We start from the raw sequence: 16,595 nt of genomic DNA, 5'->3' as shown, positions 1-16,595 counted from the left end.
CTTCGCTGCCAAAAATGGAAGATGGAATGATGTCTAATTCAATGGAAGCAACATCACCCAATTTTCATTCAATAAGTATGACACAATAAATCCAACAAAAATAATGTGAAATGCAGCAACCGCAGATAGCGATGCATATAATGTTTGGCTCCCCATCATAACAACTTATAAAATCGTGTCAAATAATAGGACAAACACCGATCTCTGCGGAATCACACAACTCAGTCCATGCAAAACAATCGAATTCGCTCTTGTTCGCATGACAGATACCCAAAACGCCTCTTTCACCCCCCTAACTTCAATATATATTCCAACTCAAACACTCACATTCAATGCTGTTGACACTAAAATCACAGGAAATGGCTCAACCTCCACCATTACCTTAAGTGACAAACTCTGACCATAATTACAACCACAAACACAACCATTACGATCAACATCATTTCCTTCTCCTTCTTCCTCATCTTCCTCATCTTCCTCATCTTCCTCATCTTCCTCATCTTCCTCCTCAACAACTTCCTCTTCTCCGCCTTCTCCTCATTTCTCTCCACGAGATCTTCAATATCCATTCATCGACTTCTCAGTTATCTTTTCTTTCCTCCTGTCAACCTCGTCTCACCTTTGATGCGCATGCCTTTGAATGATTATTCCATTTTCTTTATCGAAAAAGACTTCTTGGAAGTTCGACTCATCTTCTTCACAGGCTCAATCTGACTGAACGAAACCAAGCTCCTGCGAATCATTAACTTCAACAACAGAAAAATGTATCTCCAGCTTTTCCAGCTTAACAAGCGTATCCTCCAAGTTGCACCTTGAGTATGACCAACTTTGTTATGAGAGACAGCTGCGAACATGCCTTGCTCTGAGTCTTTCATGTACATCATTCTTCCTAACTTTTTCACGTAAAAAATTCGCTTCAGTGAATTGTGGATAGAACATTAACTGCGGAGAACATGAAGTGTCTCATTGACGAAATGAACCTTCTTCCTTCCTCAAACTGATACAACCTCCTCTAATCGACAGCTTTTTTATTCAAACCCACATTTTTGAATACTTCTCTGATTGATATTACATTATATAGCATAATTCAAAGAGATCCTCTTTTGATTCTATTGCATATTGGATCAGAAAAAGAGGCTGAAAAGGAGTATGAGAGGCAAAAGGTGAGATTGAAGGAGAAAGAAAATATATTATTTGCGTTGTTAGATTGCTTTTCTGTTTGCAGTGATGGATTTGTATTAAATTGTCTTTCTAAATTTAACATATTTTTTTTTTTTTTTTTTTTTTTTTTTTTGATTGAATGAGAATTTTGAATTACTGTATTTTTCATATCACAAGAAAAATTCAAAATATCTTCATTCTTCTTTCCAAAAAATTTCATTATATGTTTTCATTCTGAAAACAACTGTTTGTTCTTTTCATTGAAACTTTATGAAGAAACAAAAAAGTCAAAATCACTTTTGCTGATCATTTTTTTGGTTATTTTGAAAAAATTTCAAAACTCAATGTGACAACTTCACTACAGCGTAATTAACAACAACAAACATATTCAGAAAACGTTGATCCAATATTATTCACAAATATTAAAAAATAATTGCCCGTATTTCAGTGTGAAAAACAGTCAGAAAAAAAGAAGTTCAATTAACAAACAACAATTTTTGTTAAAAAAAATATGAAAACAAGTATAACTTGTTCGAGCTCCAATGCATTCGTTTATTAATAATTGAATTGGCATTTTTATAAACGAACTGAATGTGACTCCAAGAATTCCATCAATATAAACAGAAAAAATACAACATAAATAATGATAAAGATTGTTCAATTTCAAACTTTATTTGTGACATTTCAAGTATTGAGTAATTAGAACATCAATAAACTTTCAAATCACAATCATTAACGTTTTTAACGAAAAAGATATAAACAAGGATTTAATTATGGTATAGATCACAACAATTCTTTTTTGAAATTTTTCGTTGACATTTCAAAAAGTTATTCCACCCAAATGTGTTAATTTTTTATGTTATTGATTAATATGTTGTTGAAACGAAAAAAGTTGTTTAATTGAAAGAGGTAGTTTGTTACACTTATGCCAAATATTTGGCTTCAGGCATTTTCATTGAAGAATTATGCATCCAAGATAAACTTTCTGTGATCAAATAATTTGAAAGAAAAGTGTTTATTTTTCTAAATACATGAAAGGTTACAAAACATTTTGCTTGTATGTCAATGACGTTTGTTTACAGATATGAATAAACATCTGCGTCGCATGCCTTCTGACGTGAACATTATTGGAGTGACGCGATATGACTGAAAAAATATTTTATTCACTCATTTTTATGTTGTTTTTTTGTTTGAAACTGATAACATAAAGAATAATTGATAAGTGGTAAAATATTTTTATTTTTGTTTAATAATTGATTTTAATTTTTTTTTTTCATACGTTCATTTTCAATTTTTTATGAAACAATGGGTTGTGTCGTGATCATTTCTTTAAAGAATATATACCACAGAATTCACGTCACTGTCTGTCGCTGAAGTGATTTAAGTCAACAGTCCATTTTTTCAAATGTTTGTATTTTTAATTTTAAAAAATGTCTTTATATAAATTTTCATCTTTAAAAAATTGTTGTATTTATCGTTTGTGAAAAATTTTTATATTTTCATTTTTTTCTTATATTTTTTTACAAACTTATTTCAACCTTTAAAGCACGCTCTTCACATAGACATGGAGCGGACAAAAGATGTGCTTATCAAAACTTAGACAATGGCAGGAGTTTAGAGGCTGAGGATCAGAAGCGAATAACGGTTCGGAGAAAATAGAACGTGTTGTTGCCTGCGCGGTGCTGAGAGAATTTTTTAGCAGGAAGGAGATGTTGAAAAGCACAGAGCAGCAGCAGGGTTTGTGGTGATTGAGTCACAGTTGTTAATATTTTCAATGACATTTGAAAATGGAAATGTGAGATTGAGGAGGAAAGAGAGATGCGTGCTGGTGGTTGAGGAGTGTGTGGCGATTGGGGATGAGCTGAGACAGATCGATATGCAGGTGTTCCAACAGAGGAGGGAGCGTGCGGAGGTGGGGAGCACAGCAGTGAGCGATATGTTTGGTCCGGGGAGCAGATGCGAGCTGAACAGGATGGTTAAACAGCAGGCGCAATTGGTATGTGTTTCTGCTCCGTGCTTTCGAACGTCAGCTGGACATGCAGCTGGGGGCAGGCGCGGCTGGAGTTCGTGGTGCAGGAGCTGGTGCAGTGCGGGCTGTACTTCCAGATAATTGTGCGTGGGGCAGATGGGGGCCAGCGTGTGAGGACATACAGTTTTGAGAGCACAGGGCAGAACACGGAGCGGCGGGGGTTCGGGAGAATCGGGCGGGGGTGATTGAGGAGAGAGGGGCAGATGAGGAGGTGCTGGCGAATGTGGTGTATTTGAGCGAGGAGCTGGCTGTGGAGGAGCGGAGAGGCGGGGAAGGGGGAGTGTGGAGAACAGGGGAGGAGACAGGGGAGGATGACGTAAGTGAAGGAAAAAAGTTCAACGAGACAGCAGCAATTACACTGGAAAGAGGAAAGGAAGGTATAGGCAGGGGGCAGAGCCTGCTTGAGCTGAATGGGAAGACGATCATACTGCATATTGAAGTGAGTACAATGTGTGTAATAGTGGTGGTGATTACTGTGGGGTTCCACGTGCGAAAGCGTCGGCAGAGGAAGCAGCAGGATCAGAGACTTGTGCATCCCAAGGAGATGGCAGAGGAAAAGCAGAAGAGCAAAGTGTGGAGTGGATGCTGAGAAAACATTGAAGGAATTGAATGAAGAACTGGAGAAGAATGTGGTGAGGAAGGATGGATGTTCATGATGAAAAAAAAGGGAATGGAGGATGTGGAAACGGAAGAGAGGAGGGGAAGAGTGGTGTTTAGAAAGAGGAAGATAATTATGAACATCAAACGAGAGAATTGTTTGGAGTTGCGAATTTGGATGTGGGACGGATGCTGGAGCTGCTTCACTGTGAGTAATACTCAAAGAAAGTTGTGTTTTGTGTGGTGCACGGGTGTTATCACATCCTGCGGAGCTGGGAGACGGAGGTGCTGCTTCCGAACATAAGCCAGCTGGAAGAAATGGTGAACGGGGAGGATGTGATGGCGTTGCGGGATGTGGAAAGCGACGAAGAGATGTGCAACCTTAAAGAAGCGGGATCCGCAGAAAAAAGGAGCTGGAGCTGTTCACGTGAATGGACTGCGTGGAAGTGAGGAGGAAAAGGGAGCGGAGGGCAAGTGCAGAGGCAGTGCGACTTGCGAAAAAGAATAAGAATAAGAATAAGAATAAGAATATGAATAAGAATAAGAATAAGAATAAGAATAAGATAAAGATAAAGAAATAGAAATTGAAACAGCAAAAAAGATGAGAAGAGGAGGAGGGGAAATAATAAAGAGGAGAAGACGAAGAATTCAATAAAGAAAAGAAAGAAAAAGAATGAGATAGTGATGATTACGATGATGAATGTTAAAAAACGAGGAAGTTAATCAGAACCATCAAAATGAATAGCAATGACGTGCATTTTTTTTATTCATCCAAAGAAACTTTCACAAAAAGGAGAGGAGCAACTTTCAAATGAAAACAAAGAAACAAATTTAGGATACAGAAAACAAAATAATTTATAATTTTTGAAATCATTTTTAATATATGTAACAAGAAAGAATTTTGTTCTTTATTCATGGAAAATATTTCCTTGATTCAAATTTATTTTTTAAAACTCGCAATATTTTTATTTTTGTCGAAACAAACTATTCTTAACAAAAATGAATAAATTTTTTATTGCAAATTACAAGAATCAATATGGAGAATCATGAAATATGTCTATTGTAGATAATATTTTTTCCAATATTAATACACACTGAAGTTTTATTCTTTTCAAAAATGAATATTAATAAAAATGCAAAACAGAAAACAATTCTTCAAAAACATTAACAAACAAATTAAACAATCTTGTTGCACATTTTTAGTGAAAGTTATAATTTATGTGAAAGTGTGAAAAAGAATAGTAATAAATTAATATTTAATTAAAGTTAATTGATTAAAAATTGTGCAAAAATTTTTGTCATGAGAATTTTGAATTATTGGTAAATGTTTTATCCTTTTCCTAGCAAAATTTTTTAAAATTGTTGGTTTTTCTCAGGAAAAAAAAAAAAAAAAAAAAAAAAAAAAAAAAAAAAAAAAAAAAAAAAAAAAAAAAAACCTGACGTGCACTGAATGACTTTGTCTCGCCTTTTCCAAGGTGACGCAGATGTTTTGATAAAAAAATCCAATTTATTTTGAAATCTGACAAGTTTCAAATAGTTATTAGTGAAACAAATTATTTATGATTTGTTCATCAAAAGCTTGGAAGTCCATATTTTTCCCCAAATAGTTTATCAATTTTGAATAATAAATTATGATAAAGATTATTATACCAAATTTAATCATTAAATTTCTAACTTCAATAATTTTTGTTGTTATTTTTGAAATGACTTAAATTTGGGGGTGTGGATTATTGCAAGTTTTTTTCCCATTTATTTATCAATCCATATTAAAATGTCTGAAATATAGTTATTACAGTTAAAGTCAATGCTTGAGATGAAAGAAAGGATATGGTCTATTGATAAGAAGTTATCAATTTCAAGTGTTCATTTCCAAATATTCAAAATGAATTTTCAAACCGAAATGTTTGACAGACAAAATAGAATTTCAAAAATGAGGAAAAAAATGAAAAACAATATATTCAAAAATTGAATTCATAAGCAATCAGTATTTTAGATTGTTTTGGTGTTTTTTGTTATTGAAAAAAAAAAAATTCAATAAAAAGAAGTATTTTTCTGTCTTTAATATGGATGTTGCAGAAGCAGTGAAATCACAATCACCAATGGCGGTATGGGTTTGCCAATAATTTATTTTATTTATTAAAAAAAAAAATAAAATAAAAATAAAAACATCAAAACACTAATTCAAATAAATATCAATAATTGTTGCGAGGATTGAATATTCACAAAGATATCCACAATTATTCACGCTCCAAGAAAAATAACATTTTTGAAAAAATCAGAACAAACAAATAACTCCGTTTCGAGAACAACAACAATTAACAACACTTTCAAAATTCGACAATGGCAAACCACAAGCTCACCATTTCATGCACAAAAATTCTCATTTCAAATTATTTTATTGTGCAACAAATACTAAGAAAAAGAAAAACAAAGAACAGATATTTTTTTATCAATCTTTTTATGCCTTTACCACAGAAAGCACAATCGTTCAGAAGGCAAACAGAATGAAACTGCTCAACAAACACAAATGCTCTGAGCAAACACACTATTCCAATTTCAAACAGCACTCATTCTTTCGACAAAATAATTCACACTCTAATGAAAATCTTTTTCTTCTTCTCTTGCTGGATCACTCACTCATTCAAAAACAATTTTCCAAAGAAAACCCCGAAAAAAAAGCAATTATCATATTCAGATTCAAATAATGATCAATCTCTCATCTATTTCATAATCATCATTGTGAATGCACGCTTCACAAATATAACTCTATTCTTTTTCTATTGATTTATTCTTTTGCTCACCAAAAACCCCATCGATGGAGCCATTCTCCCCAACCTCAACAGCCCATCCACTTCTCTCTCTGCCTTCAATGCTTCTTTTCTTCACCAAACTCGATCTTCATCAAATGCACCTATCGTTCATATTGGAACTGAAACTCACAGAAAATCACTTGGAAGACTGTCTTCATTCGATGCAAGTAGCCATCGCTTTGAGTGGTGCGAATGGAATGATTCAACTGGTGGATCAAGTGATGGAGGTGCGCTTAAAGTCAATTGCACAAACGCAAATCTCGAAATCACTTCTTGTTCATTCAACAATTGTTCATGCACCGGAGAGGGGCAAGGTGGAGGGTTATACTGTAATAGTTTGTTGAAAATTGATATTACAAAATCCAATTTCACAAATTGTTCTGCTGCTCATGGAGGAGCAGTTCATACAACAAATCCACAGCACAATTCTGCTTATTACCATTCAGAAAACAAAGTCGAAAATTGTTCAATATCTAGCTGGTGCGGAACTGGTTGGTATTTTTATATTGGTGCTTTTCCAGAAAACGGTCAATTCCTGTTTTCCAAATGCAAGTGCATCTCAAATTCAGGTAACGATTCCGCTGGTTCTCTCACATTCAATAATCCTCCACAAAACAAACCGAGTCAGTTTTTGGTCAATGATTGTCAGTTCATAAATAACAAATTGACATCAAATTCAACTTCATGGGGAGGTGCTGCAATGTTTTTTAGGAATACTTATTCTTGGATGAATGAAATAAAATTCATCACATTTTGTTTTTTCAATGGCAACACTGCCACAAATGGCAGAGGAAACGACGTGTTTTTCAATGGAAGTAATATCACTCAATCTCCATTTGAGAATTGTGGCTCAACAACAGCATCAAAAAGAGTGTGGAATCAAGGAACAGCTGATAATGCTGAATATAATGGCTGACCGTAGCTTATCTTTCCTTCTCTAATTTTTCCAATGAAAAGTCTTTTCATGTCCCTTCTCTTTTCCTGTTATTATCTCTTTCTCCATTTTCTCCTCTTCTCTCATTCCTTCTTTTCTCTCAAATTTGATAGTTTATTTCTTGAATCTTGTCATTCATCCTTGTTTGCTATATCGCTTCTCAAAATTACCCTCCGTTTATCCAAATACTTTTCTTCCCAAATTCAACATTCAACTCGAATCTCCTCTTCGAAACATCTTCTCTCTTTAACACAAAAATCTCTTCAACCCTCTCAATCTCATTTCCATTTATCAATTATCCTAAAAATCAGAATCTTATTTCTCTTTCTCTTTCTCCTCTTCTTTCGTCTTCTTTCATTCTTCTTCCTCTCTTTCTTATTTCTGAATATTTCCTTCGGTTGCAAAAGTTCATCTTTTTCTTCATTTCATTCACGATCTCTGACGTAGATATCAAATTTGAAGAAATTCAAAATAGATGAAGTGAATGATGAAGTGGAAGAAGAATTTGAAGAGCATGCAATGAGTTGGTGAGTTGATTGAAGCTGAGAATGATGAAGATAAATAAATAAACAAATACCGAGATATTTGATTTTCCATTTTTATCTGGTTTTCTTCTTTCATTTTTGTGTGTTCTTCTTACTAACAAAATCCTCCAATTCAACCATTTTCCTCCACACTCACAACCCCATTGATGGAGCCATTCTCCCCAACCTAAACAGCCCATCCACCTCTCTCTCTGCCTTCAATGCCTCTTTTCTTCACCAAACACGCTCTTCACCAAATGCTGCTGTCGTGCATATCGGATCTGAATCTCAAAGAGCGAAACCTGGAAGACTGACTTCATTTGATGAGAACAGCCACAGATTCGAATGGTGTGAATGGAATGATTCAAATAGTGGAAGTGATAATGGCGGTGCACTTCATGTCGAGTGCACAAATGCCAATCTCGAAATCACTTCTTGTTCGTTTTTCAATTGCAATTGTCCAGGAAGTGATAGTGGTGGAGGGGCATTATACTGTCATTACTTGTTGAAAATAAATATGGCAAAATCAAATTTCACGGGATGCTCGGCTGGCCATGGAGGAGCAAATTGCATCAGGTATCCTCAAACGAATTCTGTTTGGACGTTCTCAGAAAATAGAGTGGAAAGTTGTAAGATAACATACTGGTGTGGAACGGGTTGGTATTTTGCGCTTGAAGGAATTCCAACAAATTTTCAATTCTTGTTTTCCAAATGCAAGTGCATTGCTAATACAGGGGGCAATTCTGCTGGTTCTCTCACATTTAATGATCCCCCACAAAATAAACCAACTCAGTTTTTGGTTAATGATTGCCAATTTATAAATAACAATCTGACTGCATCTGCCAGTTATGGAGGAGCTGCCATCTATTTGGATGTCACTTACTCTTGGATGAATGGAATAAAATTCATCACATTTTGTTTCTTCGATGGCAACACTGCCACAAATGGCAGAGGAAACGATGTCTTTTTCAATGGCAGCAGTATCACCCAATCTCCATTTGAGAATTGTGGCTCAACAACTCCAACAAAAAGAGTGTGGAATGCAGGAACTGCTGATAACGCTGCGTACAATGGCTGGCTCCCACTCATTGCCCAGAACAAAATCGTTGCAAATGGTGGAACTGATGCTGATGCCTGTGGCAGACCCCAACAGACCCCATGCGCCACCATCGAGTATGCCCTCAACGCCTTCATCTCCCTCCTCCAAGACGCCTCTCTCACCCTCCTTTCCTCAACATTTGTTCCAACTCAAACACTCACTTTCTGTGCAGTTGACACAAAAATCACTGGAAATGATGAAATTTGTCTGATTTCTTTATTATTCCTTCTATTTTCATCATATAAAACAGTTAATATTCTATCATTATTTCTTTTAATTTTTGAATATTTTCCGTATCATTGCCAAATTCATGAGCTTTCATCCCATTTTCAAATGGCATATATGCTACTATTTGCTTAGAAAAAGAATAACATCAACGCAGAAAAAATATATCCTCATAAGTTTCTCTAATTTTGTTTCTTCAATTTCGAGTCAGCCCTCAGTGCGAAGGTATTATCTTTTTCCTTTCTTCAAAAGAGTATTTCTTCGATGATATCTTGTAGTTTCACATAAATTATAATTTCTTCATTTTTTCCATTCCAATTTGTCTGCATGCTATTCATGCCCCGCTTTCGTAAATTCTCATTTGAATGTACTTCTCCTTCAAATTCAGTTCGTCTTCTCTTTTTATTTTTCGCGACTCGTTGAATGCACATGAAGTTGCAAAATCTCTCGAAAGGCACTGTCAAATCACTCATTCTGAACAGCTTCTCCTCCTCCTCCTTCTTTTTCTTCTGCATACCCTTCAACCTCCAAATGAAAAAGAAAGAATCGTCTCTCTCTCTCTCTCTCTCTCTCTGTTTTTTGTTGTGCGCCCTGATCGACTTTTCTTGGCTTAAAATAGCATCACTTCCATTCCTACACAGACTCGACCGCTGGTTGCGACAGATTGAAAATAAGTGTTGTGCTCCTGAACAGTCACAGGAGATAAGGCCCGTCATTGAATCTGATGGATTTTGATGGGAAGAAAATAACAATATTTTTGATATCCATGGAAGTGAGTGAGGATGACGAAGATGAAAGGCATCACAAACAACAGAAATGTGATTTGTTAGGTGGAATACTTGAGACGATGTCGCAGAAGTTTGATAAAAATGAGGAGGAAAAGGAAGCAGAAAACGAAGGAATGGGGGAAGTGGAATAACCCTCGCCATCACTTATTATTAGCATGTGATTGTCGCACGAAGCTTAAGTTGTGCAAACACCTTTCGATGCCAATGTAGTTTGAGGCAAAAAGCGTTGATAAATATCAATGCTTCGGAAGTGAGCAGGGGAGAGCAACACAAGATTGAGCTTTTTCTGGAAAAGAAAAGTGGAAAGCAACGAGACAAAACAAAAAAGCCTGTGAAGATGAAAAGAATAGCATGCAACAACAAGCAGCAAGCATTTGATACACTTTGAAGCACACTCAGTTGATCTGAAGAAGGACAAGAAAAGGACGATAGCAACGATGAGCCAACTGTTCGACACTGCCGCATTTTTCTTTTCAATCAAATCCAAACTGGCATTTTTTTTCTTTTCTTTTCTTGTTTGTTTTTGATTCACTTTGGTGCTGTTTTTCGTTTGCTTGAAATATCTCTTCTGCTCATTTCTCTTTTTTTGTCGCTGCCACGCTCGCGTTCATTTCGCTTTATCGTGTTTTGCTTCGATGTTTCCTGTTCATTTAGAATCAATCTCAAGTCTTTCACTTTTCCGCAGTTTTCTTCATCTTTTCCATTTTTCTTTCACATTTGCATCACAAAGTTGGCAAATATTTTCATTTTCTTCTTTGCTTTCCTCTTGTGATGCCCTGTCATCCGTCTCTTTTGGCAATTCTTCCCTTTTTCATTTTCATGTCTATTTGTTGTAATGAATCATTTCTCTGTTGGGATACTCTGCCATGCTTTGTAACTCGTGGCTGTCTTGAAGGCGGATTTTTTACCCCTTCAAACTTGCTTCGTGTTCCGTTGTTTCGCTCTGCAAAAATAAGTCCTTTTGTTTTTGCCAGACAACTGCGTTTGTAAGCCCTGTTGCTTTATTGGATTTGCAGCTGAGGCAAACAAGTCAAGAACAAATGAATGAAATAAGCAGTCGATTCAGCAGATATTGCTGCTTGCTGTCTTTGTTTGGTACAGGCAAACACAAAACATTCCCTTGCCTTGCTCATTGACTGTAATCAAATTCGTCGCCTTTTCAACCACTTGTTTTGTCATTCGCAAATGGTAGTTCCCTTCCTTCATTTTTTCTTATTCGTACTCCTTTTGTTATTGTTGCCTCCTTTATTTTTCTTTGCAGTTATCCATTTGCCTTTATCCCTTTTCAATGGTCGTGCTAGACTGGCTTGAGTGTTTGAGCTTTTCATTTTGCTCAAACAATTCTTTAATTTCTTCTTTTCCACATTTCCCTGTTTTTCTTTTTCTCTTTCTCTTTGCTCAATCTAGCTTGAAAATATATGATGACCAAAACGAAGCATATCCATCTGGATCATCGTACAAACATAACTTCATCATTATCGAAAAAAGTATTATTTTCGTATGTTCAAATGGATATTTTTCGTCCCCCTCTTTAATTTCGTATTCTCCAATATTCTGAATAATTACCATTCATAAAGACTTTCCATCTTCAAATCTTTCTTCCGGGCCCATTGCAATGCGAACCTTAGCAACATTTGTAGAGTAACATTGTCCTTCGTCTATTGCTGTACAGGTGCAGCGCTTTGCGCTGACGCATCATTCATTCTGTAGATGAATTGTTTCCATTCATGTGCAACAAAGCATGAAAAATAACTCGCAAACACAAATATTAATACTTCATCCAGCTTTAAAACGAGTTGCTTCGGCATAACCAACGAAATAGACACCATTCTGAACAGCCACTGGAAATGCAATACAAAAGCATTTTGATGATCATAATCCATTTTTTTCATAACGAATGTTCGATTGATTCCGAAAACAATATTTGCTTTTCATTTGTTGCTGATAATTATTAACAAATATTACCACGAATAGCTCCCATGCTATGCTCGATAATGATGCATTTATAACCATAATCCAATACGAAACACTTAATTGAATTTTTATGCGAGTTTTGAGTCGTTTTACGCGCATAATATGCTTTTCTCTGTTTGTCTAGAAATGTAAAATTTGCGCCAATATATTTTCGTGAAAGCTGATTGCGCTGAACCTTGGAACGAATCGGGCATTGTGCAGAATGATTTAAATCAGCTGGCTGATGATTCAAACCAGACCGCAGCATTGCATTGCGATAGAATTGAATGAACAAAATTGTATTGTGCGAGGCAAGTGCGCGGAAGTAGTGTGTAAAAGGAAAACTTTAAAGAAGTTCAGATGGGCAAGTTTTGCCCGAAACGAGCTGCCTCCTAACGAAAATATGTATTATCATCAAACCAGTTCCTTTTGCAAGAGCACAAATCATTACGTGCAGCGAAGATACGCCGTTTTTGTGGTATGAGCTTCTATTTGTTTGAGCAGTTTATTTGGTTGTTTTTGTGTGAGAACGCAGATCCGGATGCTGATTTATCGCAACAAGGAAATCATTACATTCTACAACTGCATTACTCGTGCAACGAATGAATTCTATGAGAGCATTTTCACTTTTGGGCTTGAGAAGAAGCTTTTATGCTTGAAATTCTTCTGTCTCATTGAATGTGCTGTCTTCGTCTTCTTTCCTCTGTCATGGCGTCACTGATGCTATTTGTATCGCCGGCAAGGGGATTGGCTTTGGAGATATATTGCTCCACTTTTTTCTCTAACATGGGTGCAAAGCAAAGCGTGGCCATCCTTGAATTGGGTTTGGGTTTGCGTTCTTGTGAAGAATTAATTTGTGCGCTCGGCAGTGAGCCAGCTGTGTATGGCAACGCAATGAATAGTTCGATTAATGCTATAAAATCATTATTGAAAAAACTTCCCCTTAAGGATTGATTCGTTTTTGTGATTGGTGAGCAAGCAGCGCGCAAAGGAAATGTTTGAAAGAGTTGTTCTGGATCGCATTAACCTCGGGGAGGGGGAAACGAGCCCTTGGGGCATGCGAATTGGAGAAGCATAAGGGCGATGTATCTGGACGATGGAATCACTGCTAAGGCGCAAGTGGATGATGCCATTAGACCTGCTGCAAAAGAGTTCGAAATTGAGGGCTGTGCCTGCAACGTTGGATCAGGGAGATTCTGTCATTGGAACCGGCGGGGTGCAGCTGCAGCGGTTGCTGAGAGCTCTTTGTTGGAAAGGAGTGTTGTGGCGATGAAAGCGACAGGAATAGAGCGGGTGCTTGGAGCTGCAGATGCTGTTGGAGCACAAGTGCCAGCGACAAGGCGATTGCTGCAGGGTAATTTCAGTTCGAATGTGAATGCTCTGCCTTTGTTGGGGCACGGCAGGAGATGTGCTGGGAAGGCAAGTCTGGCAGCAGGGGGGTCACTTGCTCCGCATGCGGGGCGATTCAGCACGAATTTGCGAGGGCTGTTATTTTGCTGTTGAAGAAGAAAATATGAGGAAAGAGGGGCAGCATGGATTGAGAGGCCAAACAAACAAACAAACAAGCAAACAAAATGGGGAAAGAGGGGCAGATGAACGAGAAAAGCAGCTTTTTGGAGTGTGAGATGCGAAGAAGCGGAGAAATGCAACTATTTTTTATTTTTATTTTATTTTTGGATGGCGATCAGCGAATGTTTGTGACTGGATGGGACGTTTCAGGCAGGAAGGCCGATTTTGTTGGGGCGATTTTGCTTGTCGTTGGAGAAGCGATGCATTTTGAGTGCAATCTGGAGAGAGTTTGGTTTTGTTCTGTGTTATGTTTTCTGGAGCTTGTTTTGCTGCTTTTGGCCAGCCGGCCTCAATTGAGTGAGATTTGTTGATTGTGGCAGAGGCAGGCTTTGGTGAAGGCATCGAGAATCTTCTTGCTGAAGGGGAAATGCCTCAAAAAATGGGGAAGACGCTGCTGCTGAGAGGAAGCGATGGGCAGCCGGGGAGAAGCGCCTGAGGCAGCGGGAGATGCGAATTAATTGCAGGATTCAGACGAGTTTTGGATTGGGGGCGAGTCTGCGGCGCAGGTGCTGCAGGAGATGATGGAACAAGCATTTTTTGAGGAGCGCCTGCTCGGAATTGGAATGCGAAGCGATTGATATTATTTTCATGCGAACATTTGAATTGTCTGAATGTGATTGGAGCAGCAGGTTGGCTGGGTGCAGTTTTTTTGGTGGGAGAGGAGCAGGCTGTTTCTGAACGGTGGGAATGAGGAAGACAATCTGCTTGTGGCTGGGTGAATGTGTTGACAGACTCAGGAGAGGAGAGGAGAGGAGAGGAGGGACAATTTGTTGTGCTGTTTGGTGTCTTGTTGCAATCGACTGCTTGTTGTGGGATTTCAGATGAGGCAACAGAAACTGCTCGACATGCTGTGGCAGTCACACACAGAGCAGAATTGAATGAGATTGAATGAGATTGAATATGATTTGGCATATTCAACTGTTTAATATTTTCATCATCATCATCATCATCATCATCATCATCATCATCATCATTTTCTTCTTCTTCTTCTTCACCTTCTTCCTCATTAACAGACATTTCAAACTGTGCAGCATCTTCTCCAATGGAATCAGCGATTGATGAGCACGCGCCAATCAACTTTTTCCCAGAGTCGTTTGTTTCAACTCCTTCAATCATCAACTGAACAACTTTTGTTTCTCCTTCTCCTTCTCCTTCTCCTTCTCCTTCTCCTTCTCCTTCTCCTTCTACCTCTTCTCCTTCTTCTTCTTCTTTTTATTCATCTTCACCTTCTTCTTTTTATTCTTATTCTTCTTCTTCTTCTTCTTTTTCTTCATCTTCACCTTCTTCTTTTTATTCTTATTCATCTTCACCTTCTTCTTCTTCTTCTTCTTCTTCTTCTTCTTCTTCTTCTTCTTCTTCTTCTTCTTCTTCTTCTTCTTCTTCTTCTTCTTCTTCTTCTTCTTCTTCTTCTTCTTCTTCTTCTTCTTCTTCTTCTTCTTCTTCTTCTTCTTCTTCTTCTTCTTCTTCTTCACCTTCTTCACCTTCTTCACCTTCTTCACCTTCTTCGACCTCTTTTTCTTTTTCTCAATCTTCTTTTTCTTCTGCTGATTCTTCGTCTTCGCATTCATCTTCACTTGCATTTTCATTTGATGCTTTTTGTATTTTCAGAGCCAATGGACAAACATCATTATTTTTTGTTTTTGAAGAGAAGGGAAATGAAACCACTCAAAGTTTGCAAATGAACTGAAGATTTGATCTTCACAGACAAATAAATGCGAATTGGCCAATATTATTTGTTATTGGGGTTTTATATTCCTTTCGAAGTCAACTTATCAAATGTGACATTTCATCATCCGACAACATCATACAAGTCATTTTCATCATCTTCTTCAGAAATGTTATTTGACTGATTGTTCATCTCTCAATAACTTCTTCTTCATCTTTTTTCTTCTTTTTTCTTCTTTTTTCTTCTTCTTTTTCTTCTTCTTTCCAACGAACTGCTAAATCTTCACCATTATCTTCTGCTTCTTCAATGCCGTTTTCAATCACTTGGCATTGGATCAGGTCATCGACCTCCTGATGCATTTAAGCTGTACAATCAGTGCATCGCAAAATTGAACTAACAATTTTATCATTCACAATTCTTCCTCTCAGCGTCCATTCACCGCATACGCCATTATTTTATGTTTCATTCATTATTCTGACAAGAAAAAAATTTGTCTTTTCATTCAAATGTTCTTCAACGCTTTCTTCGATGAACAACAAAAATTAAACTGTTTTTTTCATTTCATTCAACAACTCTCAGATTGGAAGGAAGGCTTCGCCTTCTGCATCAATTTGGAAATTCAAAAGAAATATTCATTCAATCACGGAATATCATCAGAAATTATTTTACAAAGGAAATGATTCTAAATCCTATCGAGAAAAGCCGACCACAAAGTGCACAATAAAAAATAGAAATTAAATCTGAATTATTATTTTGGAAGTTGAAAGAATTCACAGAAAATAGAAGGAGCAGGGCAGAAGACGTTATTTGGAACAAATTATAATGTGGATGATCTTTGAGAGATTTCTCAATGTGATACACTTTTAATGAGCCATTGAAGATGAAACAAAGAAAGAAAGCAATTTTGAGGAAAAGGCATATTTGAAGGGAAATTTCAAAGAGATAGTTGAGCGAATCGGATACAAGCATGTTGAAACATGAAAGCTGATGAAAATATAATAATTGAAGAACTTTCTTATATGATTGAAGAAATGCTATTTGAGAGATGAAATAGATGATGTAAAGCAACAAGCTGAATTTGCCTTTGATGAAAAGGAGAAAATAGATGAAGAGATTTTGAAGAAATGTTTTTATCTGAGCGGATGGTTAGGATTTTGAAAAAATAAGTGGTATATACTTCAATTGAAAAGAAGATGAAACCTCAAGAAATTTTCAAAGATATGGAAAATATTCAAAATTT

The 16,595-nt window shown here is 36.8% G+C and overlaps 2 protein-coding genes across 2 annotated transcripts; one reads left to right on the top strand and one right to left on the bottom strand.

Moving 5' to 3' along the window:
• Positions 1–2,935: 2,935 nt before the first annotated feature.
• On the top strand, positions 2,936–3,779 carry MONOS_16998 (uncharacterized protein; the record flags this gene model as incomplete). Its single annotated transcript, XM_067869877.1, has 3 exons — positions 2,936–3,157; positions 3,192–3,298; positions 3,386–3,779. 3 exons carry the CDS (start codon positions 2,936–2,938, stop codon positions 3,777–3,779), a joined length of 723 nt encoding a protein of 240 aa, XP_067735514.1.
• Positions 3,780–14,061: 10,282 nt separating this feature from the next.
• Positions 14,062–14,805, bottom strand: MONOS_15294 (uncharacterized protein; the record flags this gene model as incomplete). Its single annotated transcript, XM_067868160.1, has 1 exon — positions 14,062–14,805. The coding sequence occupies one exon, from the start codon at positions 14,803–14,805 to the stop codon at positions 14,062–14,064; it is 744 nt and encodes a 247-aa protein (XP_067735513.1).
• Positions 14,806–16,595: the final 1,790 nt, after the last annotated feature.

The sequence above is a fragment of the Monocercomonoides exilis genome (assembly GCF_001643675.1).
Source record: "Monocercomonoides exilis strain PA203 chromosome Unknown scaffold3-2548433, whole genome shotgun sequence".
Taxonomy (NCBI): Eukaryota; Preaxostyla; order Oxymonadida; family Polymastigidae; genus Monocercomonoides; species Monocercomonoides exilis.
The sequence above is the reverse complement of the archived record's forward strand: the minus strand, read 5'-3'. Positions and strand labels throughout refer to the sequence as shown.